Source organism: Euprymna scolopes, chromosome 46 (assembly GCF_053919585.1).
Source record: "Euprymna scolopes isolate OS-2025 chromosome 46, ASM5391958v1, whole genome shotgun sequence".
NCBI classification, from domain to species: Eukaryota; Metazoa; Mollusca; class Cephalopoda; order Sepiida; family Sepiolidae; genus Euprymna; species Euprymna scolopes.
Window position 1 is genome coordinate 141,759,589 of NC_136527.1, and position 17,905 is coordinate 141,777,493.

A 17,905-nucleotide genomic window follows, 5' to 3' on the forward strand; every position below is an offset into this window, starting at 1 on the left:
GTAATAATATTAATAGCAATTAATAGTGTAGTCTTTATTTATGTTTGACCAGACATTGCCAACTCACGTTTTTCTGATTTTAAAAATATAGAAAGATAAAGTTTGTGCTCGTATCATGCCGGCTGGTTGAAGGAGAAAACAGTTCAGTTCACACGTGTTTATAGCTAGTCATCGCCAGGGCAAAGGAAACAGATTAAAAGAGAAAGAAAGGACAAAGAATTCAGTGTGTTGATGTGTTGTCGTGTGTGAGTGTATGTGTGTGTGTGTGTTGTATGTTCTTTAGCATGACAAAGAATGTTCGTTTAGGTAGTCCTGTAGAATGATAAAGTTTGTGTGGGTACAGCACGTGGAAAGAAATGTGAGTTGGAAGAGAGCCATTGTTAGCTTGTTGTACTCACGTTCGTCCAAAGCCGCCCGGCAATGTGTGCTGCTTGGCAGAGCCGCGAGAAAAAAGATTTAGTGTTTCAAATTTCACCTTTTATACAGGGTGACCCCCCCCCAAAAAAAAAACGGGCCCAACTCTAAATAGACCCCGTTTCTTAGTGTTTTGTCTGAATGAAATGAAACTTTGGTCATAACTAGTTTATTATACTCAAAACACATCAAAACACTAGGGTCTTTGGCCTTTTTTTCTCCGTTCTACAGCATATGTTCTAGATGGCCTCCATTTAGCTTTTTTCTTTTTTTTTTTTTTGTCACCCTGTATACTCTGTCATGTGTTAGAGAGCCGGCTTGTGATTGGACAAGCCAGGGAGAAAATAGATTTCAAATCTCAAATCGTGAGAATTAACTTCTGTCTGTGATGTAGCAAGTGTCAGCTGCTATAAATATATAAACAAATAAAAGACAGTATATAAACAAATAGAAGTATATAAACAAATAGAAGTATATAATAAATAAACAACGAAAAGAAAAAGCAATTGTAGAAATCATAAAAGTTCAAATTGCCATCTATCCTTCGGCTTCCCCACACACGCTCCATTACAATTGTACTTAGTACAAGTTTTGAATTAAAAGCCATGTTTAATTTTAGAAGAGTTTCCAATGGGTAGCTATACTGTACAAGTCCTGAACTGCAAAAGTTTGCAGACACAGAGAAAGATTTTTTTTTGCGTAGACATGTCCACATGTGTCGGAATTCTAAATCATCCAGTATTTTTTTGGAGTGATTCAACTACCTCTCTTTCTCGTCGTCATTTTTCATATCCGTCTCCTTTGGCATAAATTTTTTTTTCTCCTTGATCTGGTGTTATTTCAGCTTTATTTTAAACCTTTTATTGAAAAAAAACCAATTCAGGTAACTTGATTATGCAGTAGAGCTGCCATCTATTCAATGTAGCCGTCTTTAGCCTCAATCACCACCCTGATATGAATCCAGATATGACACCCTGATCTTTCATTTTGCACTAGTTATTACATGTTAACATATTACCAGAGTTATGTGCCCTTTGGTAGGAACTCGGCTACCTTGGCATTGGGGGCAACTCCTCAGGTAGTGGTAAGAAACTGTCATGGCGACCTGAATAAAGTCACATCCTCCCGTGCTAAGTTCTTACTGAATGAAACGTCCTGTTATTATTCCCTCGCATACAATATTACATATTTTAATCGTACATGGTACTTTTTTTTTACATAGGCATCACCACTTATCAAGGCCCAGAGGCCACTCGAGGATAAGGGTTAAAGAGTGTACAGTAGTCAATTGAACAATATCATAATTGTTAGTAATAGAAATTAGGTAAATTTGTTAACTTAAGTGGAACGGCTCATCAAGAACTTGTTTACATTGGACTTGAAGACAATCAGATTGTAGTAAAGGTTTTGAATTAAAAGCCATGTTTATTTTTACAAGTTTCCAATGGGTAGCTATTCTGTACAAGTCCTGAACTGCAAGACACATGTGTGAGAATTTCTAAATTATCCAGTATTTTTTATTGAGTTCTGTCAAAGCGATAGTTTACCTCTCACATAGATGACAAACAATGCACGCAATCACACGCACATAAAGGCCAATCTATAAATAAAAGTGAAATTGTTCGTGTGTGCACATTTCCCTACCAAACTACTCTGTCAATTTTCAGCTCACAAACTTGACATTTGACATAAGGCATATTGAGATTCGGAAAAATGATTTTAATTGTTTTTCAGCCAGAAATTTGGCTGACAAGAGATTCAACGATTTGACCTTTGAACACTCTACCAAATTCCTACACCAATTTTAGGTTGAAACACTTGAAATTTTATTTGATTTGAGCCCAAAACAATAAATGTTAAGAGGTCAAAGTTAAATAAAAGATTTGACCTCTGCAGTCTCTACCAAATTATTCAGACATTAGTTTTTTTCTATGTTTCAGGAGGCTAGTTCGGGCTAAAACCTCTGTATCTTTTTAAAAAAATTTTTTTTTAATACATTTTTACCCCAAACAAGGTACATTGCCACTTTGGTGTAGGGGGCTACTACCAGGGGAAACAACTACTGGGGTACTATGTAGGGATTTGGGCAGCAAGATGTTGGTTCATGTTGCACTTGAACTTCTGCATGTCAGTACAGTTGGGGAAGCAGTGACCTGGAATGGAATTCCAAAGTCTAGCGGTTCTGGGGAAGAAACTACCGGAGTAGAAAGATCTTTTACATCTAGGGATCTCTACATTGTGGGGGTGGGATTTTGCAGCTTGTCGGGTCTGTCGAGGGTGTTCACGTTGTGGGGGCACAAGTGCTTGCAGTTCATCAGAGCATTCACCATTAAAATACTTGTAGAACAGGCAGAGGGATGCAACGTTTCATCGATGAAAAGCTCTGGTATCGTATCTTGCCATTTGATTGTCATCATGTTGAAATGATTTTGTTTCAAGGGGGCTTAATGTTTAATTATTTTAATGTTTAATTATTTTAATGTTTAATTAGACTATTGATAATTGGAAGTTCTTACAGCAGTTTTTTTTTCCTTCGTTTCATCTTGTACTTCTCTGTGTCTCTCACGTTTCTAAAATCTGCAGTGTTTTTCCTCATCGTTTCTTGCATCTGTGGTTTCTTATTGTAAAAGTTGTACTCTTCTTCCCCCCATATCTCCTCTGCTCACTATAGCGGCATTTTCTATTCCTTTTTGTAGTATGTCTATTGCAGTCTACACCTGCATTTCTCTGTCTTGTCTTACGCAATCCCTGCGTCTCTGATATATATCTCTTCTTATGTTCTTACATGTGCCTTTTTTGTTTTCTTTTCTTGGAGTGGTCTTTTTCTCACATCAAAATTCAAATTGCTTGCCATCCATCCTTCGGCTCCATTTCCCCGCATACTCATACATGCTCTGTTGGAATTCTAAATTACCCAGTATTTTTTTCTGAGTGATTCCACAACAAAGTTCTGTCAAAGAAATAAATGCAGGAGTGCCTCAGGGGTCTATCCTAGGACCTCTATTATTCATAATATTCATAAATGACCTCCCTGACAAAACTGTCTGTGAGGTGGGTATATATGCTGATGACACCACGCTCTATAACAGACACAACAGGAAAACAAATGAACACATATCTAAAGAAATGGCAGAAACACTAGAGGATGACCTCCAATCTGTAGTGGAATGGGGACATAAATGGATGGTCACATTCAATGCTGCCAAGGCTAAACTTGTTTTCTTCAATAATTACAAGAAACCTTCTCTACCACTAATAGCAATGGCCAAAGACTCTTTATCTAAAAGTACATCTTTTAAACTTCTTGGCCTAACGTTCACAGGAAACATGAGTTGGAAAAATTACATTGAGAGCATTGCCAGGACCGCTGCGAAGAAGGTAGGTTCTCTCTACCGTGCTAGAAATTTACTAATGCCTGAAAGTATCCTGTACTTCTATAAGGCCACCATTCGCCCATGTATGGAGTATTGTTGTCATATTTGGGCTGGTTCATCTGCTACTAGTCTCTCGCTCCTAGACAAGGTTCAAAAGAGAATCGCCAATCTGAACTGTCATCTAAACTTCAGCCTTTTTCTCATCGACGAAATGTTGCATCCCGCTGCCTGTACTACAAGTACTTTAACGACGAATGCTCTGACAAACTGCAAGCACTTGTACTCCCTCGACGTAAATACCCCCGACAAACTCGACAAGCAACAAAATCCCACCTCTTCACAGTAGAGATCCATAGATGTTTACCTCTCATGCCCGTCTTCACTTTTCATTTCCGTCTCCTTTGGCATCATTTTTTTCTCCTTGACCACGTGGCGTCCTTTCTTTTTCTTTTCATCAGCTGGTGCACACTTCCTAATTTGTATAAACATTCAAACACTGCTCCTGCTGCTAATGCGATCACTTGCCAACCATCCTTTCGCTGCTGCTATTTTCCTACGTGCTCATACTCACTCCGTTACAATCGTACAAGTTTTGAATTAAAAGCCATGTTTAATTTTAGAAGTGTTCAATGGGTAGCTATACTGTACAGGTCCTGAACTGCAAGACACATTTGTTGGAATTCTAAATTATCCAGTATTTTTTATTGAGTGATTCAACACCAGACCCAGAATTGTTTTACCAAGGGTTTTGTCACACCAATGCACACTATTATGTGTTCCTAAAGACCAATCTATATGTATATATATATATATATATATATATATATATATATATATAAAAGTGAAATTGTCTGTCAATTTCCCTACTAAACTACTCTGTCAATTTTCAGTCTACAGACTCGAGATTTGACATAAAGTGTATTTAGATTTGGGAAAATCTTTTTAATAGGTTTTCAGCCAGAAATTTTGCTGCCAAAGGGTTCAACGATTTGACCTTTGAAAACTCTACCAAACTCCTCTGCCAATTTTTGGTGTAAACACTTGAAATTTTAGATGTAAGTTACTTGGACATGGATCAAAGCTTTTAATTTGATTTGAGCCCAAAACAATAAGTTAAGGGGGTCAAAGTTTTTTAAAAATTCATCTCTGCGGTCTCTACCAAATTACTCAGCCAATTTCTGGTCTAAACATTTGAAATTTTACATAAAGGGTATTCAGACATAGGACAAGCTTTTTAATCGTTTTTTACCTGAAAATTTAGCTTTTAATTTTTTGTTTTCTTTTCTTAAAGCTGTCTTTTTCTCCTTTTCTTCTTTCGGCTTCTTCACAAAGGGGGCTTATAGTTTACTATTAACTAATTGTAAGTTCTTAAAACATTTACAGAAACTTGTTAATAAAACATGATTGTCGTCTGGTTTAATCTTTAATTCTAATGAAATGTTTTTTTTTTTTTCATATAGATGTTTTCTTTTAATATATTATTATCTTCCGTCTGATATACCCCAATGTTTTTCTTTATTATTATAAAATAATCGCAGATGATAAAAATGTCAGCGGTGTATTTCATAGCAGTTTTTTATCTTCAAAATTATGTTCTCAATTTCTTTACTAACTCAATGCTTGAGAGATAAAGAACTTCAATAGAACATTCGAATATCTATGTATCTCATATAGAGTTCAAGTGTTAGCCCCAGGTAGTGGGCCCCTTGATTTCTGAGAACTTCGACTGAAGTAAAATAAAACAAAACATTCTTGTCAAGTGTGTGGATATTCTTGTTCTGAAAAATCAAGGTTAGTGAGACATATGAGAACTTACAATGGAGAGAACTTTACCAACAATTACCAACATAAGCACAAACAGAGAAACAATATTCTTGTGAATTTGTTGGATTTTCATTAAGATCTTCTCAGTAAATTTCAGCTTAAAATGACATATACGATCTCACACCTTGAATGCCTACTGGATAGAACTTGAATGCTTACTAGACACTATTCTCGAGTGTCTAAGGGGTTTGTCAGAACAACCTGGATACTTTTTCCCTAGAAGTAAACCCTAACTTAAATATTCAAAATCACAATAGTATTCGCTGCCCAAATAAGATCTCCTTTCTATGGCTAACTCAAATTAGTTTTTACGAGGACTGGTGCATCTTCTCCAAGTGATGTTACATCAAGTAATAGCACAAAGCTGGATACTCCACCAGACTAGATAAATTCTTGATTCTGAGAACTTCGAATCAAATAAAACAAAAAACTTCTTGTCAAGTGTGGATATTCTTGTTCTGAAAAATCAAGGTTAGTGAGACATATGAGAACTCACATTAGGGAAAAACCATATTCTTGTCAAGTTTGTGGATATTCTTGTTCTCAAATGTCAGACTTCGTGAAACATATGAGAACATTTTGTGTGGATATTCTTGTTCTGAAAAATCAAGGTTAGTGAGCCATATGAGAACTCAAACTGCCTACTAGACGCTATCCTCGAGTGTCGAAGGTTTCTCTGTACAAGGGTTTGTCAGAACAACCTGGCATGAGGATACTTTTCTCTAGAACTAAACGAAGCTGGATACTCCACCAGACTAGATAAATTCTTGTCCTGGAATCCAGTAGGACCAAGAGACAAAAACGAAAGATATGCCACGACATATGAAAATTATTAATTGGGAAGAGGAAAATTATGTTCTCAATTTCTTTAGTAACTCCATGTTTAAGAGATAAAACAACTTAAATGGAACATTCGAATATCTATGTATCTCATATAGAGTTCAAGTGTTAGCCCCTGGTTGTGGGCCCCCTTGATTTCTGAGAACTTCAACTAAAGTAAAATAAAACAAAAAACATTCTTGTCAAGTGTGTGGATATTCTTGTTCTGAAAAATCAAGGTTAGTGAGGCATATGAGAACTCACAATAGGGAAAAGCCATATTCTTGTCAAGTTTGTGGATATTCTTGTTCTCAAATGTCAGACTTTGTGAAACATGAGAACGTTTTGAAGGGTAAAGTGTGGAATATTCCAGGTTTTTGGCAAGCAAATCACCAATATAGTCTTCATCACACCAACATTTCTGATTTTCTGCTAATAACAAGCTCCAAACATAGTAGTCCATGATATTTAATTTTTTTTTTTACAAAGGAGTCACCACTTATCAAGGCCCAGATACCACTCAAGGATAAAGGTTAATAAGTGTACAGTGGTCAATGGAACAGTGACATAGTAATCGTTAGTAACGGAAATTTGGTGAATTGGGTTACTTAAAGGGAACGGCTCATCAAGAACTTGTTTACGTTGGACTTGAAGACAACTATATTAGTCACCAAGAAGCAGGCAAATGGAAGAGAGTTCTACAGGTGTGCAGTTCTAAGAAAAAAGCTTTGTTCATTTAGGTTTAAGCAGAGATAAAGAGTGGAGGAAATTATTGACAGCTGTTTCAGCTAGACGAGTGTTTCTCATGAAAGTTTGGTGAGGGGGGACCATAGATTGGAGCTCAGACGAGCACTTGCCATGAAAATTACAATAAAGCAGAGACAGGCTCGCAACGTCTCTTCTTTGAGAAAGAGGTTGCAAGGAAGAGAAAAGGGCATCCCCTATGAGGCTACAAAGTCTATTTTGAACTCTAAGGCAGGATAAGGTCTTTCTAGCAGCTCCTGTCCAGATATGGCAACAGTACCCATACTTAGACATACCTGGCTCTTATATAGAAAAGAATAAAAAAGCATTGGAAATGCAAAAAGATATAGGGATGGTATGCCAAAAAGTATACAAACAAGATAGCTATGAATGGCTAGGCACATGGAAATAGAATTGCATCCAAAGTATAGCCCTATAGCTTTTCTCCAATCTTCATTCCGTGCCATCATTACGGTTGTAAAAAGCTATAGGGCTATACTTTGGATGCAATTCTATTTCCATGTGCCTAGCCATTCTTAGCTATCTTGTTTGTATACTTTTTGGCATACCATCCCTATATCCTTTTGCATTTCCAATGCTTTTTTATTCTTGTTAATTAGTATTTTTACTTACAGTCTTATTTTTAAACTTAAATGATAGCATTGTCTTTTTTAGGAGGCGGCTCATCGCCGCCTCCATTAGTAGCAGGTCGCTTCCTGCTGGGTTTTAGGTCCTTGGGTTTTGGGCCTTAGGAGTTGCCTCTTGGTCCTCCATCGGTTCTATATTACATAGAGAGTGCTACCGCCTCTCTGATAAAACAGTTAGAGTATTATAAAGTTCTAAAATGTTCATACCTTCACTATTAAATTTTTCTTGGTTCATTCTTTGGCGTTTTTGGCAAAGATTTGGCAGTTTTTGATATTTATATTTATAATAGTTTGTGCATGAGGCAGCTTTTTTCCCCTTCGGATCCCTGTAATACCGTGCTTTTGAGTCAGCACGTGAGGCAGCCTTCTTTGCCTCAGGATTTGCATGATACTTAATTTTTATTATTTCAGCATTTTTCTGATAGTATTCTTTTTGCTCAGATAATACCTTGACTTTGTTTTTTTCATAGTCTATATTTCTCTGAGCTTTTTTACTACGTGCTGACTTTGGCATTTTTTATTAAATGTAAACATATAACACTTATGTGTATCTTACTATAATATCACTTATCTTATAGCAAGACAACTCTCGTAGAATTGAGATACTGCCCCGTCACCAATAGTTAAAGTGTGGAATGGTATATACACCAATAGTGTAGTTGTTATCTTTGTATGAAGTCCTAATCAGTGACAGTGTGAGGTTACTTGGTTAATTTATTGTAGTTTATTTTAGAAAACTTACTTGTTTTTATTAGTAGATTGTGTATAGTAGCCACAATATCTAGTTATTTTTGTGGCTAGGGCTTGAATTTTGATTCTTTTTGGTCAGCTTCCAGTGAGTTCTTAGAAGATGACTTTCTTGCAGTTTCTGTTGTGGTTAATTTAACTTATTTCCTTTGGCGTTTGATGAGTTCTTAGAAAAACTGGTCTGATCTACTTTTCTTAGCGAGCGAAGAGATTCAGCTGCATTTAACAATGGTTGCTATAGTGTATTTTTGCGCATGCGTGAGAATTTCAAGTTTCCTCCTTATTTTTCAATAGTTTGACAGTAGTCATGTGTCTTTCTGCCAAGAGCGACAGACGTCAGTGTTAGCCGTGATCGTCTAGAGGTTAGGACCCCACGTTGTGGCCGTGCTAACCTAGGTTCAAATCCTGGTCACAGCATTGACATTTTGTACATATTTTACAGTCCAAAATCTGAAGAATTATTTGTTTTTATAACATTGTTTTTTGACGTCGTACTTGCTGATAGGTTACTCTTATAACAATTTTGATCAACTGAGATAAAGATTTCGTGGTTTCATTAACGCTGGTGGGTTACTGTTTAAAGAAAAAACCTTAACGTTCACCTCAAATATTCAGCGTCCAAGAAATATAGGCCACTGGCAAACTGGAACGTCTGTGAGCATCCGGTGTATTATTTGGAGCTGTCCCTTTTGAGAGAAGTTCCGTGTTCGAAGTGGTCTGTCTACATTGGGTATATAGTGTTTAAAACTTGTTATTACATGTAATCTTATTTAATTATGGAGTTAGCTAAAAAGCGATGGGTCACTGCACTTCTCCGTGTAAAGAGCAGTCGATTGATGCTTGAACTGTTGTCAGAGACCGTTCGTACACCGAGATACATCATCTCAAAAGAAAGAAGAAAGAAGAACAATTGGCCATTTTTGTACCCTTTTTTTTTGCTCTCTTTTGACATTTTAACAGACGTTCTGACACTCGCTGGATTCGTAAGATGCTTCTCTGTAAGAATATGTGCTTTTTGAAACTTATAAGTTGATTTTAGTTGAGATTTGGATAGTTTTGTTTTGTAGGCGTATATAGGCGTGTACGGGCCATCCCTATATAGAGAGTGCTACCGCCTCTCTGATAGAGAATTGTATCAGCAATGAGATATCTACTGGATCGATAGAAGGATCCGACCATTTTTACAGCAATATTCCAAGTTTTTGGCAAGCAAATCACCAACAGTCTTCATCACGCCAACATTTCTGATTTTCTGCTAATAGCAAGCTCCAAATGGAGTAGTCGATGATATTTGAGGTTTTTTTACAAAGGATTCGCCACTTATCAAGGCCCAGAGGCCACTTGAGGATAAGGGTCAATAAGTGTACAGTGGTCTTTGGTTTCCTTTTGTAAAATTTGCCCTCTTTTCCCCCTTTAAATCTACTTTTCCTGCTATTGTGGCATTTTGTGTTTCCTTTTAGTATATCTATTGGTGTTTCTAGTAGACCTACTTTTATTTACACAAAGTTCACTATTAATTGTAAGTTCTTAAAAAATTGTTAAAAAAACATGATTGTCGTCTTTTCTAATCTTTAATTTTAATAAAATGTTTGTTTTTTTTATTTTCCATATGGATGTTTTCTTCTAACATATTATTATCTTCCGTCTGATATACCCCAGTGTTTTTCTTTGCTATTACAAAATAATCACAGATGATAAAAATGTCCGCAGTGCATTTCATAGCAGTTTTTTATCTTCAAAATCTGAATTTGAATGTCATTTTGAAGAGTAAAATGAGGGATATTCCAAGCTTTTAGCAAACAAATCACCAATATGGTCTTTGTCGTGCCAACATTTCTGATTTTTTGCTAATACGAAGTTCCAAACATATTTAATAGTATTTCAATTTACTGATGCCTTTTCTGTTTTTTTTTTGTAAACTCTGTTCTTCTTGTAGCTCTACTATTTGTGCAACTGCTGCGTCTTTTGTTTCCTTTTGTAAAGTTTGCGTTCTTTTTCCCTTTTAAATCTACTCTTTTTGTTACATGATAAGGGCTGTCCCCTTTTCATGTAAGTATAAATATAGAGAGATCTACTTAAAATGAAAATAAAATGAGAGAAAGCAGAAATCGAACCCTGGATATAAGTTTTAAAGAACAATAGGTTTAAATGGAATATCCAGTAAATTGTGCATTCTGATGAAATAAATAATAAATAAACTATTCAATTGTTAGAAAGAATGTGGATAATAAAATATGGGTTAAATGAATTAGATATGTAGGTTGAATTCCTTTGTGAAAACAACAAAAGAAAAATAGGTTATTGGGAATCAGAATGTTCGGAAACGTGCAGGTCGCGCATGTTGATGGCATGTGAATTATGGTCACGTGGCCGGACATGCATGGATTTCTCAATATAGGAAGTGAGAGTTAGTTAGTTAGTGAGAAACTCAGAGAGAGTTTGAGAACGACAGACGATAGTCTGGAGTTTGGAATTCGAATGTCTAGGAAGCGAGACGGTCACTTTGAAACTTAATATGTGAAGCTTTGAATTCTTGGACGCAAAGCCCCCAACCGGTCAGGGAAGAATAAATGTTCAATGTGTTTTTATAACTGCCGTCTCCTGTGTCCATCATTACATGAAAAAGGTATTGTCTATTTATGTGTACAAACTATTTGAAATTCATCATCTAAAAAATATATGTGTTAGAAAGTAAATGTGTCTATTTATGTTATACAAACACTCACGTTCATACGAACTGTCAAAGCATAAATGCCAACCTGTCAATCCATCGGCATAAATGCAAACCTCTCAATTATCAGTCTGTCTATCTAGATAGCGAATCACCTCTCAAAGTTTATTTATATGTACACTCACTCTCTCTTTATATACACCTGTTAATGTTTCCATATCTCACAACATGATCACACACATGAACCTCAAAGATCTCTTACTTCCATGAACACTCTTAAGACTCTTATCCTTATCCTTATTAAGCATGAACACTTAAGACTCGTATCTTTACTAATAAGAACAATTAAAATATAACATTTTCACTATTACAGCGTTTTGCATTTCTTTTTGTAGTATGTCTATTGCTGTTTCTAGTAGACCTACTTTTCTCTGTTTCGTTGTGTACAATCCTGCGTTTCTCTTCTTTTTTCAGCTGCCTTTTTTGTTTTCTTTTCTAAAACCTGCTTTTCTTACAGCAGTCTTTTTCTACATTTCTGGAGGTTGGTTCGAACTAAAACCTCTGTGTATGGTATTGTGTCTTGCCACTTGATTGTCGTCAATCTACAGAAATAGTTCATGTGGAAATGATTCCGTTTCTTGACATGTCTGAAATAAATAGTGCAAGTTTCTCATGAATCTCCTCTTCCTGCAGTTACGTTATAGAACTGATTTCAAAAGTTAAAAAAAAAAAATAACCATAAGACAATGTAAATATTTTTTCAGAATCTAAACCTTATCATAGGAACTGCATGGTTATTATAATATTATATTTGCAATTGAGTTTTTCAATTTTTAAGGTCTATCTACCTGATTTCAATTTACATCTGCCTTTTCTGTTTTCTTTTCTAAAATCTGCGCTGTTCTTTCTCATAACTCTGTTAAGACAGGATAAGGTCTTTCTAGCAGCTCCTGCCCAGATGTGGCAACAGTACTCCATCCTGTGCAGTTCTAAGAAAAAAGCTTTGTTCATGGAATCTACGTTTAGGTTTAGGCACGGATAAAGAGTGGGGGATGTTATTGATGGTGTTTTCAGCTAGACAAGTGTTTCTCATGAAAGTTTGGTGAGGGGGACCATAGATTGGAGTTCAGATGGGCACTTGCCATGAAAATAACGATAAAGCAGAGACACGTTCGCAACGTCTCTTCTTTGAGAAAGGGGTTGCAGAGAAGAGAAAAGGTCATCCCCACTAGGCTCCAAAGTCTATTTTGAACTCTGTTAAGGCAGGATAAGGTCTTTCTAGCAGCTCCTGCCCAGATGTGGCAACAGTACTCCACCCTTGGATGTACCTGGCTCTTATATTGGTATAGAATTGCATCAGCCATGAGATATCTACTGGATCGATAGAAGGATCCCACCATTTTCCCAGTAACCTTGGCAATAGTACTGATTTCAATTTACTGATGCCTTTTCCTGTTTCTTTTCTAAAATCTGCGCTGTTCTTTCTCATAGATCTATTTTTTGCAACTGCTGACTCTTTTTTCATAGCAGGGTTTTATCTTTGAAATCTGAATTCGAATGTCATTTTAAAGCATAAAGTGAGAAATATTGCAAGGTTTTGGCAAACAAATCACCTAAACAATATGATATAGATGTGGGAGTGTCTCAGGGGTCTATCCTTGGACCTTAATTATTCCTAATATTCATAAATGACCTCCCTGATAAAATTGTCTCCGAGATGGGTATATTTGCTGACAATACCATGCTTTATAACAGACATGATAGGAAAACAAATGAACACATATCTAAGAAAATGGTAGAAACACTAGAGGATGATATCCAATCTTTATCGCGTTAACATTTCTGATTTTCTGATAAAAAGAAGCTCAATAATATTGATTTCAATTTACTGATGCCTTTTCTGTTTTCTTTTCTAAAATCTGTGCCGTTCTTTCTCGTAGATCTACTATTCTTGCAACTGCTGCGTCTTTGGTTTCCTTTTGGAAAATTTGTGCTTTTTTTCCTCCTAAATCTTCTCTCCTTGCTACTGTGGCATTTTCTGTTTCTTCGTGCAGTATATTTATTGCTGTTTCTAGCAGACCGACTTTTCTTCCAGCAGTCTTTTTCTCCGTTTTTTCTTGTACAATTTCTGTTGCTGTCTCGACTAAATCAGCTATTCTTGCCGCGGCTTCATATTCTCGTCTCTGCGCCGCTCGTTTCCGCTGGTCTGCTCTCCTTGCTGCTGCTTCACCTGTTGTTTCATTCTGTCGTCTCCGTGCTGCCCGTTCTCGTAGGTCTGCTTTTCTACATGCTGCTTCTTCCGCCGTTTCATTTTTCAACCGTTGTGCAGCTCTTTCCCGTAGGACGGCCCTTCGTGCAGCTGCTTCTTCTGCAGTTTCATTTTGCAGAATCTCTTTTGCCCTCCGCCGTACCCTTTCTCTACGGCGAGTGGCTTCTTCCTCTGTTTCATTTAGCAGTCGTTTAGCATCCCTTATCCGCGTTTGAAATCTGCGCGTTTCCAAAGTTTCCAGTGGTTGGTTCCAATACCGCTGTCGGTCATACTCTCTAATCGCTTCACGCTGTTCTTGATTCAAGTTTGCTCTTCTTCGCCGCTGGCGCTCTCTTGCTAATCGACGTTTTTTCTCTGCAGCCGTTTCTACTTCCGTGCTACTGGATAGTCTGAAATAAAAAAAATATAATCTTGATTCGTAACATTTATTTTTAAAAATCATATATATATATATATATATATATTTTTGTAATATTTATTTTTAAAAAACATATATATATATATATTTTTGTAATATTTATTTTTAAAAAACATACATATATATATATATATACTGGTTTGTAATATTTATTTTTAAAAATACATATATATATATATATATATACATATACTGCTTTGTAATATTTATTTTTTAAAAACATATATATATATACTGGTTTGTAATATTTATTTTAAAAAGTATATATATATACATATATATATATATATATATATACTGGTTTGTAATATTTCTTTTTAAAAATCATACATATATATACATATACTGGTTTGTAATATTCATTTTTAAAAAACATACAAATATAACCTTGGTTTGTAATATTCATTTTTAAAAATCAGACATATATATGTATACTTAGGAAAAGGATTGGAAAATACTTTCAAAAAAGGATTTCAGCAGAAAAATTCCAAAATAATGAGATTTATGATTCCTAACCCGACGTTTTTTTCTCTACAGATAGTCTGAAATAAAATATTTTTTATTATATATGTTTTTCTATTTTATATATATATATATATATATATATATATATATATATAATTTATTTTGAAACTTATCCACTTATTTTGTGTTTCCTTTTTAAAATTAAATATGTTTTTAACTCTTTTCAAAGTGTTTTTTAACATGTTTTATTAACTACTTGTTTATATATATATATATATATATATATATATATATATATATATATATATATGCATCCACATAAAACTATTTCTTGGTATCATAAGTCCGATGGTAAGGCTTTGGGGAGTGTGGGGCTACCCTTTAATTGCCATTGCTCTCAAGTCTATTCTGAACTGGAGTTGTAATACCTGTTAGGGTCCCAACTATGGGTTAAATAGAAACCAACTTGAAAATAAAAATATTCTATTAAAAAAAAAATTTTTTTTTCAAAATCACTGAAAAGGATTAATATGCCGCAAAACAAAAACAACCAACATTTAGACAACAGTTGTTATCTTCACAATTAAATGTAATTATACCATTTTCTGTCTAGAGTAAAGGTCAGTCAGTGCGATATTTCTCAATCAGGTAAATGTTTCTCTCAAGCTTTTGATATCAAGTGCCCATTTCTATTCTGACGTTTTTTTCTCTGCAATAGTCCGAAATAAAAAATCAATTTTAAAATATTTTTTTATTATATTTTTCTATTTTATATACAGTAGCATCCAAAAGAGACAAAATTTGAAAACCTACTATTTGTTAGAAATAACAACCGTGAACACCTGAAATTTTGACAACTGCTATTTTATACATCTATATATATATATATATATATATATATATATATATATATATATATATATATATATATAAATTTTGATCATCTTTAAATTTTAAATGTAGGTTACTTGGACATGGATCAAATTTTATAATTTATTTGAGCCCAAAACAATAAATGTTAAGAGGTCAAAAGTTGTGTCAAAGTTAAAAAAAAAAGAACTTCTGCGGTCTCTCCCAAATTACTCAGCCAATTTTTGATCTAAACATTTGAAATTTGACATAAAGGTGTATTCAGACATAGGGCAAGTTTTTAAATTTGTTTTTGGCCAAAAGTTTGGTTGTAAAAAGGTGAAAATTCAAAAGATTTTACCTTTGTGGTCTCTATCAAACTATTCAGCCAATTATGGGTCTAAGCATTTGAACATAAAGACTATTCAGAAATGCTTTTCAATCAGTTTTGGGGCATAATTTTAACTGACAAGAGGTCAAAATTGAAAGAGTTAACTTTTGCAGACTCTACCTTATGAAATTTAAGATGTAGGTTAGGGTTAGGGTTAGGGTTAGTCTAAACACTTGAAATTTTAGATGTAGGTTACCTGACATAAGTCAAACTTACTAATATATATATACATATGCAAATAAAATTATGAACAGTACATAGGGCCCGAGTAAAGTCGGGCTGAACTACTAATATATATATATATATATATATATATATATATATATATATATATGTATATCTGTATATATATGTATATGTATGTATGTATATATATATATGTATATCTATATATATATTTTTTTTTTTTTTTTTTTTTTTTTTTACACAGTGATCACCACTTATCAAGGCCCGGAAGCCACTCAGGGATAAGGGTTATTGCAAGTACATCACGTTAGTGAGGAGATTTTATGAAGTGTTTAATTAGGGGGTCGGTTCATTAGGAATTTGTTAACATTAGACTTGAAGACATCCATACAACTGTAGTCCGGAGGGAAGCAGGCAGACGGAACAGAGTTCCACAGGCGTGCAGTTCTAAGAAAGAAGCTTTGCTCATGAAATCCGCGTTTTGATTTAGGCACACATATAGAGTGGGGGAAATTTTTCACAGTGGATTCAGCTAGACGGGTGATTTTCGTGAAAGTTTGGCGAGGGGGGACCAGGGATTGGAGTTCAGACGAGCACCTGCCATGAAAATAACGATAAAACAAGGATAGGCTCGCAACGTCTCTTCTGTGGGAGAGGGGTTGCAGGGTAGAGAAAAGGGCATCCCCCACTAAACCACGAAGTCTATTTTGTACTCTGTCAAGGCATGATAGGCTGTTTTTGGCAGCTCCTGCCCAGATATGGCAACAGTATTCCATCCTTGGCCGTACTTGGCTTTTATATAGATAGAGAATTGCATCAGTAGTGAGATATCTTCTGGAGCGGTAGAAGGATCCCACCATCTTTCCTGCGACCTTGGCAACAGACTTGATGTACGTGTTCCATTTCAGATCAGGAGTAAAGGTCAAACCCAGAAGCTTGTCAAAACACGGGGCCTCACCCAGACGAGAGCCATCCATCACAATTGATGCCAGCTGGGGATCAGAGCGTTGATGATGTAAGGACAGGAGTTTAGTTTCAGATGCATTAAAGGTAACTAGCCACATCTTCCCCCACTGAACCACGCGCTCGAGATCAGAGGAGAGAGAATCCGAGAGAACTTCGTCATTTACAGCCTTTGATGTGTTGCCGTAGATGGTCGTGTCATCAGCATAGATGTCAACGAATGATTTAAGTATGTGTTTAGGGAGGTCATTGATGTAGATCAGGAAGAGAGTTGGGCCGAGGATTGACCCCTGAGGGACTCCAGCATTTATATTGCAGGCCTCCGATTTTTGTCCATCTACCACTACTCTTATGAGCCTATCGGAGAGAAATGATTTAATGATTGAGAAAACATTTCCAGTTATACCGTAGCTGGAAATCTTGTGAAGTAGACCCTTATGCCATACTTTGTCAAAGGCCTTTGATATGTCAAGAGCAATTGCCCTAGAAAGGAAGCCTTTGTCAAGAGATTCACTAATCCTGTGGGATATAACCGTCAGCACATCTGCGGTAGATCTTGCAGAGCGGAAACCATATTGTGTGTCACTAAGAAGGTTGTTTCTGCTGAGGTGGTTGACTATTTCTCTATTTAATATTGATTCCAGTAACTTACTCATAACACAGAGAAGACTTATTGGTCTGTATTGAGAGGGAGATGACTTATCACCTGAATTCTTAAATACAGGGCAAACTGATGAGGTCTTCCAGGGGGTCGGAAAGCACTTCTCCTTAAGGCAACGCTTAAATAGTTTCGTAAGTATGGGAGCAAGTTCTGGTTGAAGCTTTTTTAACACTATAATTGGGATGCCATCAGGGCCAGTTGCTTTACTGGAATCTAGGTTTTTTATTAGCTTGGCGACCTCATGCACGGATATTTGTATATTACCTAGCTTGTTCTGTGTTATAGGAGGAAATATGGGGAGTTGATGGCCTTCGTCGCATAGGGTAGAATTAGCTGCAAAGTTCTTTGCAAATAGTTTGGCCTTGTCTGACGCTGACGAGATAACCTCTGGTCCATTGATAATGGTTGGGATAGAACGCACACTTCTGTTCAGGATCCTATTTGTTATTTGCCAAAACTGGTG

The 17,905-nt window shown here is 35.7% G+C and overlaps 1 protein-coding gene across 1 annotated transcript in view; it reads right to left on the reverse strand.

The window, feature by feature from the left end:
* Positions 1-9,907: 9,907 nt before the first annotated feature.
* LOC145270779 (uncharacterized) overlaps positions 9,908-17,905 on the reverse strand; it is a 118,793-nt gene continuing 110,795 nt past the window's right edge. Inside the window, exon 3 of the mRNA XM_080126374.1 lies at positions 9,908-13,898. Coding sequence (XP_079982500.1) covers positions 13,121-13,898 — 778 coding nt within the window. The 3' untranslated portion in view covers positions 9,908-13,120. The remainder of the gene's footprint in view (positions 13,899-17,905) is intronic.